General features: G+C 61.0%; 6 protein-coding genes across 6 annotated transcripts; 2 read left to right on the forward strand and 4 right to left on the reverse strand.

Annotated features, from left to right (window-relative positions):
• Nucleotides 1–214: 214 nt before the first annotated feature.
• THITE_2109436 (glycoside hydrolase family 55 protein) lies at nucleotides 215–3,595 on the forward strand. The gene is made up of 2 exons (XM_003650130.1): nucleotides 215–301; nucleotides 383–3,595. The coding sequence occupies exon 2, from the start codon at nucleotides 544–546 to the stop codon at nucleotides 3,451–3,453; it is 2,910 nt and encodes a 969-aa protein (XP_003650178.1). The 5' UTR covers nucleotides 215–301; nucleotides 383–543; the 3' UTR covers nucleotides 3,454–3,595.
• Nucleotides 3,595–5,499, reverse strand: THITE_2109438 (uncharacterized protein). Its single transcript, XM_003650131.1, has 2 exons — nucleotides 4,518–5,499; nucleotides 3,595–4,449 (listed from the first exon to the last, which is right to left on the reverse strand). Exons 1-2 carry the CDS (start codon nucleotides 5,032–5,034, stop codon nucleotides 3,737–3,739), a joined length of 1,230 nt encoding a protein of 409 aa, XP_003650179.1. The 5' UTR covers nucleotides 5,035–5,499; the 3' UTR covers nucleotides 3,595–3,736.
• A 63-nt stretch (nucleotides 5,500–5,562) lies between these two features.
• Nucleotides 5,563–6,396, forward strand: THITE_115510 (uncharacterized protein; the record flags this gene model as incomplete). Its single annotated transcript, XM_003650132.1, has 4 exons — nucleotides 5,563–5,622; nucleotides 5,864–5,926; nucleotides 6,002–6,085; nucleotides 6,175–6,396. The coding sequence occupies 4 exons, from the start codon at nucleotides 5,563–5,565 to the stop codon at nucleotides 6,394–6,396; spliced, it is 429 nt and encodes a 142-aa protein (XP_003650180.1).
• A 1,140-nt stretch (nucleotides 6,397–7,536) lies between these two features.
• On the reverse strand, nucleotides 7,537–9,016 carry THITE_2085357 (uncharacterized protein; the record flags this gene model as incomplete). The annotated part of the gene is made up of 6 exons (XM_003650133.1): nucleotides 7,537–7,577; nucleotides 7,646–7,764; nucleotides 7,857–8,326; nucleotides 8,408–8,453; nucleotides 8,541–8,707; nucleotides 8,822–9,016. The coding sequence occupies 6 exons, from the start codon at nucleotides 9,014–9,016 to the stop codon at nucleotides 7,537–7,539; spliced, it is 1,038 nt and encodes a 345-aa protein (XP_003650181.1).
• Nucleotides 9,017–10,130: 1,114 nt separating this feature from the next.
• Nucleotides 10,131–10,458, reverse strand: THITE_2109440 (uncharacterized protein). Its single transcript, XM_003650134.1, has one exon. The coding sequence runs from the start codon at nucleotides 10,423–10,425 to the stop codon at nucleotides 10,237–10,239; it is 189 nt and encodes a 62-aa protein (XP_003650182.1). The 5' UTR covers nucleotides 10,426–10,458; the 3' UTR covers nucleotides 10,131–10,236.
• A 1,703-nt stretch (nucleotides 10,459–12,161) lies between these two features.
• THITE_2109442 (uncharacterized protein) lies at nucleotides 12,162–15,001 on the reverse strand. Its single transcript, XM_003650135.1, has one exon. It carries the CDS (start codon nucleotides 14,849–14,851, stop codon nucleotides 12,227–12,229), a length of 2,625 nt encoding a protein of 874 aa, XP_003650183.1. The 5' UTR covers nucleotides 14,852–15,001; the 3' UTR covers nucleotides 12,162–12,226.
• Between the last annotated feature and the right edge of the window lie 695 nt (nucleotides 15,002–15,696).

The following is a 15,696-nucleotide window of genomic DNA, read 5'->3' on the forward strand; positions in this document are numbered from 1 at the left end:
GCGAGCCGAGTCCGTGGCTGAGCGCTAATTTAGCGTAAGTGGATTGCTCATTTCCTGGGGGGCCTGTTCGTCCCAATTTCGACAATCCCTCGCGCCCAGGCGCAATTCAGGCTAGGACAATCGTGTGACGAAGTGTAATCCTACACTAGTTAAAGTTATTCCGTGCCTGCAGCGCTTGGCGAAATACCACCCTCCTCGACCCTCTTCGGCGAATTGGATTGTTTGCCTGGCTGGCAAAAAGCACCCAAGGATTCGGGAAGATGAGCACGCTGCGAGGGCCGTGTGTCTGTCAGTTGGCGCTGTGGGTTTCTTCCCCTGAATTGGGAACGCGGGCAGGCCAGTGACTGACTGGGCGTCTTGACGGATGTGTCGGGTTGTCCAGACGCTCCTTTTAAACTGGCGCCGATCCCTCTGTCCCAGTCCCAGTCTCAGAAAGGGGTCACCCTCGGTCTGCCCCAGGACAGTCTCGATCGGTCCCCGATGCAACCCTGCTAGCCGCATCGTAGTCATTCATTTGGAACACACAGCAGCATCGGTTGTGAGATGCATCGTCTCTCGCTCCAGTCGCTCCTTGCCGTATCGGCTCTGGTCTCGGGCATCGCCGCCCATGCGCGGAATGGCAATGGCACCCTGACCCTGAGCCAGCCTCCCAAGGTGGTCACCGTCGTGGTCAGCTCGACCATCACGACCTGCCCCTCGCCGGTTCCGCCCCCGCCGTGCTCCGAGGTGACCGAGTCCGGGTCTCTGCCGGCTACCTTGACCGGACCTTCGACCAACACCGAGAGCTCGAGCCTTCCCGGCAGCTCCTCTAGTCCTAGTGGTCCGTGGGGGTCCGGCAGCTCGACGAGCACGGCCACACTCTCTAGCTCCACAACGTCGTCGACCACGAGCTTGTCCACCACCACCAGCCCGGCCACGAGCTTGTCTAGCAGCAGCTCCACCTCTACCTCTTCTTCCAGCACCTCGAGCACCTCAAGCTCTGCGAGCACCTCATCCACCACCTCATCCCCCACCTCTACCACGTCTCCCGCCACCACTTCCACCACTACCTCCACCAGCACCACCAGCACCACCAGCACCACCAGCACCACCAGCACCACCAGCACCACCAGCACTACCACCACCACCACCACCACCACCACCACCACCACCACCAGCATCGCCGCCCCGGCCTGCACCGACTTCTGGTTCGAAAAGATCAGCCATCAGGGCGTGGCCCCCTTCGCAGATGCGGGCTACAAGGTCTACCGCAACGTCAAGGACTACGGCGCCAAGGGCGATGGCGTTACGGACGACACGGCGGCCATCAACCTGGCCATCAGCGACGGCAACCGCTGCGGCCCGGGCTGCACCGGGGGCAGCAAGACGCCGGCGCTCGTGTACTTCCCGCCGGGCACGTACATGGTCTCGTCTCCCATCATCGACTACTACTACACGCAGCTGATCGGCAACCCCGGCTGCTTGCCGGTGCTCAAGGCTACCGCCGACTTCAACGGCCGCTGGCTCCTCGACAGCAACCCGTACCAGCCGTCGGGCAGCCTCGCATGGGGCGCCACCAACGTGTTCTGGCGCCAGGTGGCCAACTTCATCATCGACATTACGGACGTGCCGGCGTCGACGCTGATCTCGGGCATCCACTGGCCCAGCTCGCAGGCGACGTCGCTGTCCAACATCGTCTTCAACTCGTCGCAGGCTGCCGGCAACCAGCACCAGGGCCTGTTCATCGAGGAGGGCTCCGGCGGCTACGTCGGCGATCTGGTCTTCTTCGGCGGCGCGCAGGCCCTGTCGATCGGCAACCAGCAGTTCACCTTCCGCAACATCACCATCAACAACGCCCAGACGGCCATCCAGCAGCTGTGGGACTGGGGCTGGACCTACAAGGGCGTGACCATCAACAACTGCGAGGTCGGCTTCGACTTCACGGCCACGTCGACGGACCAGTCGACGGGCCAGACGACCCTCTCGGTCGGCTCCGCCACCATCATCGACAGCACCATCAAGAACACGCCGGTCGGCATCGTCTTCGGCAACGCGAGCGCCACCGGCCCGGACGTACCCAACAACCTGATCTTGGAGAACCTCGCGCTCGACAACGTGGCGACGGCCGTCCGCGGGCCCTCGGGCACCGTGCTCGCCGGCTCGTCCGGCACGACCGTGATCGAAGCCTGGGGCCGCGGGCACAGCTACACGGCGACGACGGGCCCGACGACGTTCGAGGGCGCCATCACGCCCAACGCGCGCCCGGCCTCGCTGCTCGGCGGCGGCAGCAGCACGACGGCCTTCTACCAGCGGTCGAAGCCGCAGTACGAGGACCTGCCGCTGAGCGAGTTCGTCAGCGCGCGCGCGGCGGGCGCCAAGGGCGACGGAGCGACGGACGACACGGACGCGCTCAACGCGCTCTTCGCCTCCGCCGCCGCCGCCAACAAGGTCGTCTTCCTCGACGCCGGCATGTACCTGGTGAGCAAGACGGTGCGCATCCCCGCCGGCTCGCGCATCTTCGGCGAGGCGTTCCCCGTGATCCTCTCGGCCGGCGATTTCTTCGGCTCCGCCGCGCGCCCCCAGCCCGTCGTGCAGGTCGGCGCGCCCGGCGAGACGGGGCGCGTCGAGTGGTCCAACACGATCCTGTCCACGCGCGGCGCGCAGCCGGGTGCCGTCCTGCTCGAGTACAACCTCGCGTCGCCGGCGTCGGCGCCGTCGGGCCTGTGGGACGTGCACGTGCGCATCGGCGGCTTCGCCGGGTCCGAGCTGCAGCTGGCCGACTGCGCCAAGACGCCCAACACGACGGTGACCTCGCCGGACGACGTCCCCGCGCGCTGCGTGGCCGCGTTCCTCAGCGTGCACCTGACGCGGACGGCGGCGGGCGTGTACGTGGAGAACGCGTGGGTGTGGGTGGCGGACCACGATATCGAGGACGGCGCCAACAACGAGCAGATCAGCGTGTACGCCGGGCGCGGGCTGCTGGTGGAGAGCGCGGCGGGCGGCGTGTGGCTGGTCGGCACCAGCGCCGAGCACCACCAGCTGTACCAGTACCAGTTCGCCGGCACGCGCGACGTGTTCGTGGGCCAGATGCAGACCGAGACGGCGTACTACCAGCCGAACCCGGGGGCGGACCTGCCGTTCGCGGCGGACCCGGCGTACGGCGACCCGGTGTTTGCGGCCGGCGATTCCGGCTGGGGCCTGCGCGTGGTCGACAGCGCGGACGTGCTGGTCTACGGCGCCGGCCTGTACAGCTTCTTCGACAACTACAACGTGCACTGCAGCGACGCCGGGAAGGGCGAGCACTGCCAGACGCGCATCTTCAGCGTCGAGGGCGACAGCCGCGTGCGCGTGTACAACCTCAACACGGTCGGGACGACCAAGATGGTGACGGTGGACGGGCAGGATGTGGCCGGGTACGAGCAGAACATTGATGGGTTCGTGCAGAGCATTGCGCTGTTTGCGACGGGGCAGTAAGGCTGGAGGCTCATGTTCGGGGTATGGGATCGGCCTGGGGCATTGGACGAGAGGATGACACTCGCCGACGCCCTGGACCGGACCTGATGAGACACGAAGCTTCTGTCCTGGAATGCGTAATGTGGCTGGGGTCGCCAGTTGGATCTAATGGGGTACTTTTCTTTTCTTGGTTATTCACGTAGCCATTTTCAACTTCGGGGCTCAGCGCGAGCGAGCCAGCTACCTATTTAGTGTAGTAGCTTAGGTAGGTATTTTGATTGCCATCATCAACTGCCACCCACCCCTACGACGGCTTCCTCTTCCTCGCTTTCAGCCTCTTCAGCACGGCATGGTTCATGGCCACCAGCCGCACCGTCAGATTCTGCTGCCACTCAAGCAGCTGCGCCTGCGCGGTCATCAGCTCGTCCACGCTCATGCTGTCGTACCGGGCCTCCCAGTTGCGCAAGTTCTCGTCGTGCGAGCGCTGGGCGACGGATGTGGTTTTGCTGTTGGCTGGCGTGGCGGAGACCGCTGCCGAAGCAAGGCTGGCGACGTAGCTAGGGTGGAGGGGAGCCGGCGCGGAAGCAGGGATCTGAGGAACGGGGACGGGCGTTTGCTTCGCGGCGGGCTGCTCTGACGTGGGGCTGTCCACATCCTGGGTGGTGACGGCAGACGTCGTCTGCCGCCGCAAGGTACATAGGCATCCATGGCGGTTGTAGTAGCAGTTGGCGCAGCTGCCGCCGGTCCACTTCAGCACGGCGGGATCGCGAACCACGACGCAAACGCCGCTGTAGATGCCGGAACCTCTGGCGCATTTGGCGCACCGTTCGTGCTCGGGGACCAGGTCTCCTGCGGCTTGCATGGCGAGAGACAAGGCGTTCTGCGGCTTGTGGTCGGTGAAGCTGGGCGCGGGGGCGGGAATCCGCTTGACCGGAAGGTTGGAAAGGGTCATGTATTGGGCGCTATATTTCGACGGTTCTAGATGAGGGAACAGCTCCCGGATGAACGAACGGACGGCTGTTCGATGGTGAGTGAATCTCAGATAAGTGTTCAATGCAATGTAATCAATGACGGGCAGGGCTCACTCCTGGGAAAGGAAGGGTGTAAAGCGGCCTTGGTTGTGGATCCGTTTGTTTTAACCTCGTCGGCGACCACGAGAGGCCGGGCGGGCTCGGCCTTGATGTTGGGGATGTCGTCGTCGTCGCTGTCGCTGTCGCTAGACGGGGGCGTTTGAGACTCACTCGGTCCGGTCCGGCGGCGTGTTTTGGCTGCGCGACCCAGGCTGGTGCCGCTGTCAGACTCGGCCTTCCGTTTCGCCCTGTTGACGAGTTTGCCTGTCACATGGTTCCCAGGCCGTTGAGCAGAGCCCAGCCGTGGGACCCTGGAGGCGGAGATGGCGGCTGCAGCATCGGACATGGATGCGTCCGAGTCATCAGACTCGTCAGAGCCCCCGTCAGAGCCTTCGCTGGCCCCCGCTCCGGCCACGGCTGCGGGAGGCTGTGCTGGAAGGTTCTCAACCCGGTTGGCGGGCGTCAAGTGATTCGAGTCGTGAGACTCGTAATCCGACTCCGACTCCGACTCCGAGGGGACGGGCGGCGGCATGGTTACTGGCTACCGGTGATACTGGTTATGGTGGACACAATAGTGCCAGCCACGGAGCTGCTGCTGGGAGCTCGAGCTGACCGAGCACGAGGGCGTCCTTGATTTGTCGTCGATTTGTCGTCGAACGCACACCAAAGCAGGTCCGGGCGCAGGAAGTAATCACGGCACCCTTTGACTCTTTGAATTAATTGTATTGTGGTGAATGGCGGCCGGTTGCGCAGTTTGGTGATGCCGAGGTGTGTTGAAGATGGGCAGTTTTTCGGGTCAGAACGGTGGTTGATTCGCGATTCTCTTTCGCGTCGTTGGCGTGCCGTGGCACACGCTATGGAGGTTTGCGCGACGTGATGACCGCTGCAGCAAACCGCAAGTTCATGGTACTGTCCGGTTACGTAATGCAGTCCGCCAGGAAAGAGTACATATACATTTAGGTCAGGTATACAGCAAAAGGGGGATCTGCTACGGAAGAAGACCAACGGCGGTGGACGTTAAAGAGGTCCCGCCAAGACTAATTTCGGCCAATTGTCAGCGATGTTTTTACACCGTCAGTACATCGCCAAGATCGCCAAGGTGTTTACGCTATCGCCAAGGGTTAGTTCGCTAGGGGTACAGGGGGCAGCGCAAGTCCCCCGCTAGTTAGGATTTGGCTTAAGGCTAGGATTTAGGCTATAGTTAGGGTGCGGGTTATTCTCGTTTTCTTTTTTTTCGATTTGGTTGAGGTATTGTAAAGTTGTTGTTGCGAGTCTTCGCGGTTTTGCATTGTTGATGTTGCTCTAAGTCGTAGCGATCCCGCTCATTGTAATTTCTTGTAAGCGGCAACCTCCGAAATTAGCCTTGGCGGGACCTCTTTAACGACGACCCCAACGGCGCCAACAAGGCAGCGGCGTATGCACCTGTCCGTGGCCAGCTCAGGGCATTGGCAGAGAAAACAAACAAATAAATAAATAAATAAATAAATAAATCAAAATAGAAAAAAATCAATGAAAGGAAGGCCTGCAGGTCGAAGATCCAAGAATCCGAGTCGCCCAAGCTCGCTGTTTCCAATTCCGCCATGGTGAGCCGAAATTGGTGCCCAAGTAATGCAGCGCACTGTTATGAGCTCCGCCACAGATCTGGCAGATGCGCCCACCCCCACGCAAATAGACGCGGCAGTCGAGCACTGCTCGACCGAGTCCAGCCGAGCAGCAATCCTCGCTCCCCCCGCCTCGTGGGCCCCTTTCCGCCGACTGCCCGTCGAACTTCGCCTGCACGTTTGGCTGCGAGTCCTCCAAATGCACCGCGCGGTCGAGCTGGGGAGGAAAGAGTGCAAGGACGCAAATTCCGCAATCGATCATGTTGAACCGCAAGGTCAACTCCAAAAGATGAGGATCAGCCTTGCTTCTTCCATCTCCAGCGTTCGCAGTTGTTCAGATCTCTTACGCTTCTGTTCTGCTTTTGCGGATTTGATTCAGCTCTAAGGCCCCTCAAGGGCGCCTTATAATTTCACATCGTAAACCCTGCCATTTTTCTGAATATTGTACATGATGGAGGGGAATCATTATCTTTTCTGTACCCCCCTGATTTCGTCATTGCCCAATGTTGAAAACCATCGCTGTTTGGCTGAGACGACCTCAGAACATGCACTTACCTAAAAGGAATTCTTGATTCGTCCGCAATAACCCTAGATAAGCAACGGTATAAATCTCGTGCCCCGGGCGGTGCGCCGGATGGCCATGGCGGCCGCCAGGCTGCAGACCAGCGAGACTTTCAAGGTTCACCTGCCCTATGAGGAGCTGATGTTTGTTGGCGACGGCCCGTGGACGGCCTAGGCGTCCTGTTGCCTGGGTGGCTCAAGAGCCGTATGAGAGGGTGAAACCGGGGGGTGATCTGGGTTGTATAACCATCTGAAAACCGCCGGTGCCAAGTTCAGGACTCGGTCTAGAAGGAGACGCAACAATTCGTTGTAGAGATTGGGAGTGTATCTGTAACGAGGTGAAGCAGCTCCAGAGCTGCATTTCCTCGAATCATCCGGCGGAACATACCTGGTGAGCAGCAGGTCAGGTCGCTGAAGCAGTATTTCGGGATTTTGCTGAGTGCCGTGGAGCAGAGCGGCATTTGCGGGCTGGCGAGCGAGCTGAGACCTAACAGGGAACAGTCATGAGCTGAGATCTGATCCTAGACAGTGGACACCATCACAACAAATATTTCTGAAACTGGCATGACCCGGCTGATATTGTGGGGTCTCATTGCGGTACAGGAAGTACGGGGAGTACGCTACGCGGCAGGCAACGTGCTTGACAGCAATCGAGCGCTCCTACTGGCGCAGTGAATTCTCAAACGCAAGTCTTCTTGTGTAACGATACTGAGATATAACATCGACTTCTAGGGAGGAACCGCTCGAGAACGAAAGGAAGGCGCAGCTCGACTGCCGCGCCCATCATCGGAGGGAACCCATGACGATAGAATGAAAGAGCTTCCTCTTCAAAAACGATATCTCCCTCAGCCTCAGTGCTCCTCGCACAGTCTTTACATCGACATGCCCGCCATACCGGGGAGGGAAGTCAGCCCTGGTGTGTTTGTCAGTATTATGGAACTTCACACGGCACTCGGGTAACAAGACAAGCCGTGGACTTACACTTGTCGTCGCCAATGTCCTCCTTGGCCATCTGGGGCTTGGTGCAAGCAATGGCCTGCTCGTTCGACTGCCGCTGCAGCACCGAGCAGGTGTCGCCCGCGCACTTGTTGTCCATGGCCCTGCAAGTCACGTATGGGGTCAGCATCCATACGACTTCAACCACCTGCCTACCATTCTTTATCCAAGTAAGGCGCGGTTAAACTCAGCTCACCTCTGCAGCGCGTCACCCTTCCAGCCAAAGACGTAGTCGCCGTGGATGCCGGCGCCGGTGTTGTCTCCCATGCTCCAGTAGAAAGGCTGGGACCCGTCCTCGGGCCAGTCGGCCTTGTTGTTGAACTGGCGCGTGTCGTACATGGTCTCGTACATGACCTGCGGGATCTTGACCGGGTGGGACGACGGGCAGGCGCCGCCGCTCTCGAAGGTGCCCGACGCCGGGTACGACAGGTGGCTCTTGTGGTCGGGCGTGTCGAGGTTCTTGCCGTCCCAGCAGGTCGGGAAGGTCACGGTCACGCGCCAGCCGCCGCCGCAGGGCTGCTTGGGGAAGTACTTGGTGTCGCTCCCCGTGCACGGGGCGCCGCCGAACGGGTTCTGCTGCATGTTGGCCTCGCAGCGGAAGCACAGGCCCTGCGGGACCCGGTTGGGGTCGCGGTTGGTGGCGTCTCCGACGAGCATGCGGAATCCCTGGTTCGGTGCGTGTCAGTTGGGGAAGCTCAGCTGTACCAGGGTCCGGTGGGGAGTGACGGAGCAAGCAACACCACGTACCGGCTTGAACGCCGTCACCCTCGCGCTGGGTTGGTATCCTCGGATGCTGGCATTCTTGTCAGAGGCTGCCTACCAACTTCGGCGTGACCGTCCGTCCCGCTGTCCGGGCTCGGATCAGGGATGGCACACTCACTAGTAAATCGTCATGCCGGCCTTGACACCCAGCCCAAGGTTGGTGACCTGGGGCACGCGCTTGAAAGTGCCATTGCGGGCTTTGAAGTAGACGTTCGCCGTCCAGTAGTTGGAGAAGTCCTCCGAGTAGGTGCAGCTGGTGCAGGTGCTCAGGCTGGGCGGATCATGCTGTCCATCTATGTCAATAATGGCTTTCCTCCTTGGACATTGGGAGCCGATAGGGAGCAACTACGGGCGCTTTCGGCGCCGTAGTACACATAGAAGCGGATAGATTTCACGTACGACCACCGGCGTCATGGTGACGTTGAACGAGTTGCCGCCGACGACCTGGTGCATATGAACCGACGGCAGGCTGCCCGGGTTGACCAGGGGATCGACACGGTCGATGGTCAGTTGCGAGCAGCCGAACCGCATGAGCTCCTGCGCCCTGGCCAGCTGGGCGGCCCCGATGAGGGCGGCGAAGGACTTGAGCTGCATCGTGACACTGGCCTCCTGTGTGCTTGTGTTGGTATCGGGCTCGCTCGACTTGGCACTCTTGGGCTGGCGTGACAGCACGCTTCAAGATACAAGATCGGGAAGAAGTGGCAGGCACCGGTCTAGGAAGGGCCAGGAAACTTCTCCTTCAGACCATCCTTGGCGTCCCTCTCAACCCTTTTATGCGCTGCAAACGTCCCGGGGTTCATTCCAACTATGGCGAGCACTTTTGGTTCCAATGCTAAGGACTTGCCAAATTAGGCTCAGCCAGCCATCCAACGGGCTCTTTTCGGAGGTGGCGAACAATACAGACTGAGATGTCAACTCGTCCAGGGGCCGCAGCCAGCTTCCCCGCGACAACTGCCGCTCACGAGTGCCACTTCCCGGCTAATATGCCTACATTTGCAGCCAATGCTGTGGGGAGGCATGCCAGTGTCTTATTTGGTGGGGCGCCGCCCGGTATATGGCTCCGCGAGTACCGATAGGCGCGTGAACGCCGCTCTCTTTGGCTAAAGCCGGGATCCGCAACCAGCCCTGGGTGCGAGCACCAGTGCCGATGCCCAACGGAGCTGGTCAGTTGCTCGTCCTGCTGCATCCCTGTACGTCAGAGAGCGCCGCCAATATCTATTTCGGGCTTCTACGTATATTAGAGATACCGGGGTTGGAAAGTCTGGGGAAAAGAGTCAACACACACGGCTTCGGTTCGGCACTCGGCAATGCCACCTTCAACGCAGCCCGGCCTGCATCTCTGGTGTCCCTCTGGCGTCCCGGCACATGTAGTAGATACCCCTCTGATATGGCGAGCAGACGGCATGCCGGTTCGAACTTCGAAGCGCAGCAATAGCATTGCTTCAAAGCCTCGTCTTCGTCTAGCGCCTTTTTCACTCTGTCCCTTGGGCCGGGTTGGCGAGGCTGTCCCCAACACTCTCTTCCTGGACGTGCTCATTGGCAGAAGCAGCTGCCGCTGATGCCCGGCAAGGAGGTTCGGAAGCAGGAACATCGCTCTTGGGGAATAACCGGTCTCCAGGAACCGCGATAAAGTACAAATCGGCGAAGAACAGGTCAGGTATCGCCGAGGGCTCGAGCGTGATTTCACATTTCGTCTTCTAGCCCTCACTGAGATTGGAAGGGTCCTTCGGAGAGCCTGGTTGCGTGTATCGAAATTCAAATGTACTAAGGATACGGTGAAAACGTTAGCCAACACCAGGCGACCACCGGGCGAGTCAGCCAAGTACGGTTCGATCGCGGCGTTCAACCGCATTTCTGCCCTTCGAGAAGGCTTGACTCGGGGTCGAAACTGAGCCCCACGCCTCATACTCCAGCCTCTCAGCATGCGCGTCCCCGAGCGCTTCTTGCTTCCGATAGGCTGGTACAGAGGTAGCTAAATGCCAAATGTGATCAACCTGAACCATCTTGGCTACAGTCTTCCGAAGCCTTGATTGCCCCGGGCCTTTCTGGAAAGGTGACAGACCTGAGTCCTGACACAGGTGTACAGTGGAGTTCTCAGCATACACCTGCCACCATCAGCAACCGTCCACGGACAGGCACGGCGGTAGGATCATTTCCACACAGAAAGGAAGGGCAAAAAAAAAAAAAAAAAAAAAAAAAAAAAAAAAAAAAAAAAAAAAAATATCACCACGTGGAACTGCTTCCTTGCCCACAACACGTCCATCTATACTTGGCCTTAACGGCGACGGCGGACAGACCCGCGCCCAGACTCGCCCTCTCCGGCCATCATACCGCGCCGGCCTCCTCCTTCCCGCTCCCGTCAACCCCCCTCTTCCCCCCACGACCGCCCGCGCACGTACCGCCCGGCGCAGCGGGGCTCGCCGGTGCGCTGCAGCGCCTTTGATCTCGTCTGCCGAGTCCGAGGCCATCCACAGCCCGGCCGGAGCCGTCGCACGCCATCCACAGCCGGCCGGCAGCAACTGTCCCGGCAGGCCGCGAGTTCCGCGCTGGCCAACACGTCCGTAAGCGCTCTGGTGCTGTCCTCGCCGCGACGAGGTTGTCGGCTGCGGCGCGGAAGCGGCAGATCGCGGCGGACGGTAGCCGATGGGGGGAGGAGCGGTCGACTGGTGGTTGTATTATTTTATTTGCCTTGAGCTCGGCACCCTAACCTTCAGTCGCGATCATGCGTTGGCCAGTTGCATTCAGACCGGGAGCCACCCCTCCTTCAGCATGCACCGCACTGCCAAGGCGGTTCTGGAGGCCATGACCAATTATACAGCCTGGGCTGAGATTGTGTGAGTCCGGCTGTTGCACGTCTCCGCGGTTGCACTGAGCCGTGCAAACCCTGCTGGTGTTGGTGGGCGCGGTGCGAGGCTGTGCAGTGGCGGCGGCACGTCTGGTTGCCGGCGTTCGGGGCTGCGGTGGGTAGGTTAGGTGCGGCGGCGGAATTCGGGCGCCGGGTACGGGGTCAGGTGGAGCCATGCGGAGCCGAGCGGAGCGGATGGGTGGCGGTGGTGGGGCCGGTAGTGCACGGGCCGGGGCGGGGGTAAGGGGGCCGGGACGACACATACCGAAGACAACGTCAGTAATCGGCTAACAGATAGAGCCAGCTGATCGCCGATGGGAGGGAGTGTCGCGCCGGCAGCAATGTCTTCCGGGAGTCGCGCACCAGGCGCGTTTGGGGTAATGGTGGAGCGAATTGTCGTCGCTGTCGGTCAGCCGTCTCCCGGATCGACATCCTGCTGTTGTTTCCGGGCTCACATCGACCGGGACCAGCCGGGAGTGGGTCTCGCTTCCTCTGTCGACCGGCCGAGCAGCCGTCTGCACTGTCAGATCCGCACACCGAGTTTCCCCAGCTGGACAAGGGACTTCCGGACAATAATAATTATATAGTAAGGGGTGTACTGTGTAGCGATCCCATCGGGACCAGCGGATTACAAGGATATAAGCTCTATCGGCACATAGCGTGCTCACATCAAAAGTTCCGGTCGGACCTGCCTCCGGGCCAGCGCCGAATGAAGAATGAAGAAGCGAGCGACTTGCGCTGGGCCCGCCGGTTCATCACATCATGCCCCTGGCCCTGCAACCAAACCTGTCTTCTCTCCGTTTCAACCCCCCTCTCCCTTGACATTTAGGAAATAATTGAAAGATGGAAAGAACGATGTCGCCACCCACCCAAAACTCGGTGCGCCGCGCTGCTGCTCAAGATCGACCAAGGAAATGGCGACGTCCGTCGCGTCTGTTCATCCGCCTTCGTCACAAAGCTCAATACCCCGCTTCCATGGTGGGCTTGTAGAACCCGACCGCGCTCAACCTCACCTGCTTCTTGTTCTTGATCGACACCGGTGTCGGGAAGTCGGATGGCGAGACGGGCGAGTCAGGCCGTGGGATGCCCACGTCATCGTCCTCGGCCGGATCCTCGGGGATCTGATGCGGCAGGTCCGGCTGCACCTTGGGGCTGAGCGGGTCAGCCCCTTTCCGAGAACCGCTGTCTCTCCGCTGCGATCTCGGCGGCGGAGGTGCGCTCATGGCACTCAACGATGCCCTCTGCCTCCCCGGAGCCGACTTCCGGCTGCTGACCGAACTGGCCTTGCTGTCCTGGCGTTGCAGGCTGGCTGGCCCCGGCGAGCTGATCCCGTCGTCGTAGTGGATGAAGTCGCTGATCTCCGAGGCGGGCGTGCGCAGAGACAAGGAGTCGTACGGGGACCGCTCGACCAGAACCTTCAAGGGTCCCGGCTTGTCCTTCCCTTGGACAGTCGCCGGTACTCCATTCGGCTGCGTCTGGTGTCGCGGGCGCGCACTCAATGCCCCAACTTCCTGGCGCATCGTGCTCCGGGACGACTGCCGTGACATGCTGCCGCTTGTACCAAAGCTGTCGTTGGTTCTCTCCCGCCTAAGTTGCTGCTCCTCGCGCTCAATCTCGTCCTCGAACTCGGCGATGATGTCCTCGCGCATGCGAGCCCTCTTCATCCTGAGCGCAGCCAGCAGCATTTCTTCCTGCCGCGTGACCGCCATGAGTCGCCCGCTGTTGCCGTCGTGGATGCTGCTCGCCGCGCTACCGCGACGTCCGTTGCTCGCGCTGCCTATGCTCGTGCCGCTGCGCACAGACCCGCCATCGGGACCTCCAGGTGACAGGTAGCTTTGCCAATATAGTTCCGCTGTTGTGCTTGGGGAGACAGGCAAAGACTGCTCCGACAGACGGGAGCCAGCCGATGGCCTCCGACCGGGATAGACCGGCGGGGCTGGGAAGTCGAACTGCGACTCGCTGTCCGCCTGCTTCAGAGCCTCCCCCGCGTTGCTTGCCAGGTTTGATCCTGCAGTCTGAGCTTGGGAAACCGTCCGCCCGGTCGAGGACGTCCCGGCGGAGAGGCGAGATGTCTTGTGGGCCGTAGCGTGACCCAATTTCGTCGACATCTTGGGGTTGAGAGAACTCGTCCGCGGGCCAATTGTAGGTCCTTTCACCGCCGCGGAACCATGGCTGGTAGGGGCGAAACTGGTCCGTTTGGCTGTTTTGCCCCGACTCGCGTCGGGCGCGCCCATCGTGCTAGTCTGGGATATCGGGGACCGAGGGCTTGTGGGGCTCACTTGGCCATCGCTGAGAGGTGGAACAGCTAGGGAGCCTTTCGACGAAAGTTCGTAGTCGTCCTCCGAGTCCGAGGAAAGCGCTAGGACGCTGTTCTGCAGCAGGTCGATCTCCTGCAGACTGCGATCAGTTCGCTTCGATGCCTTGGACGTCCGCGTGTGTCTGCTCGAAATGCTGGAAGAATCGGCCGGTAGCGGACTGGAGGGAATCCCAATGCCTGCGGATTTCAGCTCCGCCGCCGTCATGTTCAGCGGGGATTGCTTGGAGGACAGAGAGGTTCTCGATGAGCCGGGCGGAACTGGGGAGAGGAACGCTCTCCCTCCCTGGCCGAGCTCGGGCGGGGGGCAAGAGGGAGGAGGCGTCGGAGGCACCAGCTGGTAAGCGCTGGTGCGCAGGTCGCGCTCCATGGCATCGGCGAATGTTCTTTGCTCGTAGTGATCGTAGAGGTTGTCCAAGTCCAAATCGGCCTTGTTCGGCTGCTGGTGGCCGACGGCCGGCCGCCCAGCGGGTCCATGTGGCGAGGCCTGGGGAGCGGGGTTCGATCTCAGCGACTCTTTGGTGAGTTTCTTCCTGACGCCCCGCTCTGCTCGTTGCAGTACTGGTGGCGGCGTCGGTGCCGAGGAGACAGTCGTGGCGGACGGGGACATGGCGAACAAGTCGTGCCCAGGGTCTGGGCTTCTGTAGGAGTCCGGGTGGAGGTGTTTTGGTGACCTGTGCATGTGAAGCAAGGACGAGAGGTCGAGCATTGAGGGTTTCTTCCGGGCTTTGTTCACTGCAGGGGAGTCCGTGAAGTCGCCGTCAATGTCCAACAGCGCCTGGGCTTTGGCCGGGAGCCCCTTTGCCATGGCCGAGCTTGACGTCTGTTGAGAAATTGAGAGCGGGAGCTTCGACTTGTCATAGTAGGACGTGATGGTCGAACTCGACTGCCGCCGCCGCAAGCTCGAAGCATCCGTCGCGCCATCGGGAACCGTCGATCCACCCGGCTCGGCATGTCGGTCCAACACGGGGGGTATGATCTCGGACTCCTGCTCCCACCGCTTATCCGGCCGCAAGCCCCTCGAGCTAGCCCACCCATCGCGTGTCGGGCTGTGGCCAGGCTCGCCGTCTGTCGTTTCCGAGACGGCGATGCTGATTCCCGAGTTCGATTGCGTCTCCCATGCCGGGATCGCGACTGGATCGATGCTGAGCTCCGAAGCTCCAAGGATTCTCTGTGCCTTCGTCCTCAGGGGCCCTGAAATCAGGGGCGGAGGTGCGTCTCGCGCTTTGCGGCTTGGGAGAGGAAAGACGAATTTTGAAGAATGTCCCATCGCGGGCGGCGCTGCGAGCCAGATCCGACCTCACCAAGGCCGAACCGCGTTCTCCGTGCCGGTTCGTTAAGATTGCCGAAGGGTGTCGACAGATTCGGATCGCAGTTGCTGGCGCGACGGCGAGGAAAGCGCTGCTGTTGAAGGCGTAACGGCGAAAGATTCTGACGGCAGCGTCATGCGATTCCTGAGAGGAGGTGGAAATTTCGACCGTCGGATTGAACACAGCCTCTTCCGAGGCCCAGTCGACCGCTCGTCCCGGCAGACGACGAGAAGGGTTCCCAGCTTGGCCGAACAGTGCGGTCATTTCCCCTGCCAGGGACCGCCTTGGCTGTGCGTGGACACGGCGGGCGGGATCTTGCGTCTTATGCCCGGCTGCGTGGCAGTCAGATGGACATCTGGCAAACACCAGCTTGCTGGAGGACCGGGTACCCCCCTGGCTCTCGCAATCAGCAAAACCCTGGCGGTCGCAGCGAGAACCCCACCGCCCCAGGCTGGTCGCGGCAGCGCAATTTGGCAGACGATGGCCCTGCCCCGGTCGCCAATGCAGGAATGTTCCGAAAAAATAATGTTGGTGTACTGTACCTGGCAGGAGCGGATAGCGACCCTAATTGTTGCTTGTGATTCCGGCGTTGCTTGAGAGCGGGGGTTGTGTCGACATCTGACATTGAGAACAGCAGGGCACCACGGAGCCATAGGCCGAGACGGGCGCAATGCCGACAGCAATTGGATGCCGACTCGCATTGTGACACGGCATATCAGGTCAGGTCGCGCGGCCCATGGACATGGAGTAACTTCGGATCCGTGGTTATCACCCGTCAGTTGACCCCCCGACCCATGCTGGTGCA

This window comes from Thermothielavioides terrestris, chromosome 1, assembly GCF_000226115.1.
Source record: "Thermothielavioides terrestris NRRL 8126 chromosome 1, complete sequence".
NCBI classification, from domain to species: domain Eukaryota; kingdom Fungi; phylum Ascomycota; class Sordariomycetes; order Sordariales; family Chaetomiaceae; genus Thermothielavioides; species Thermothielavioides terrestris.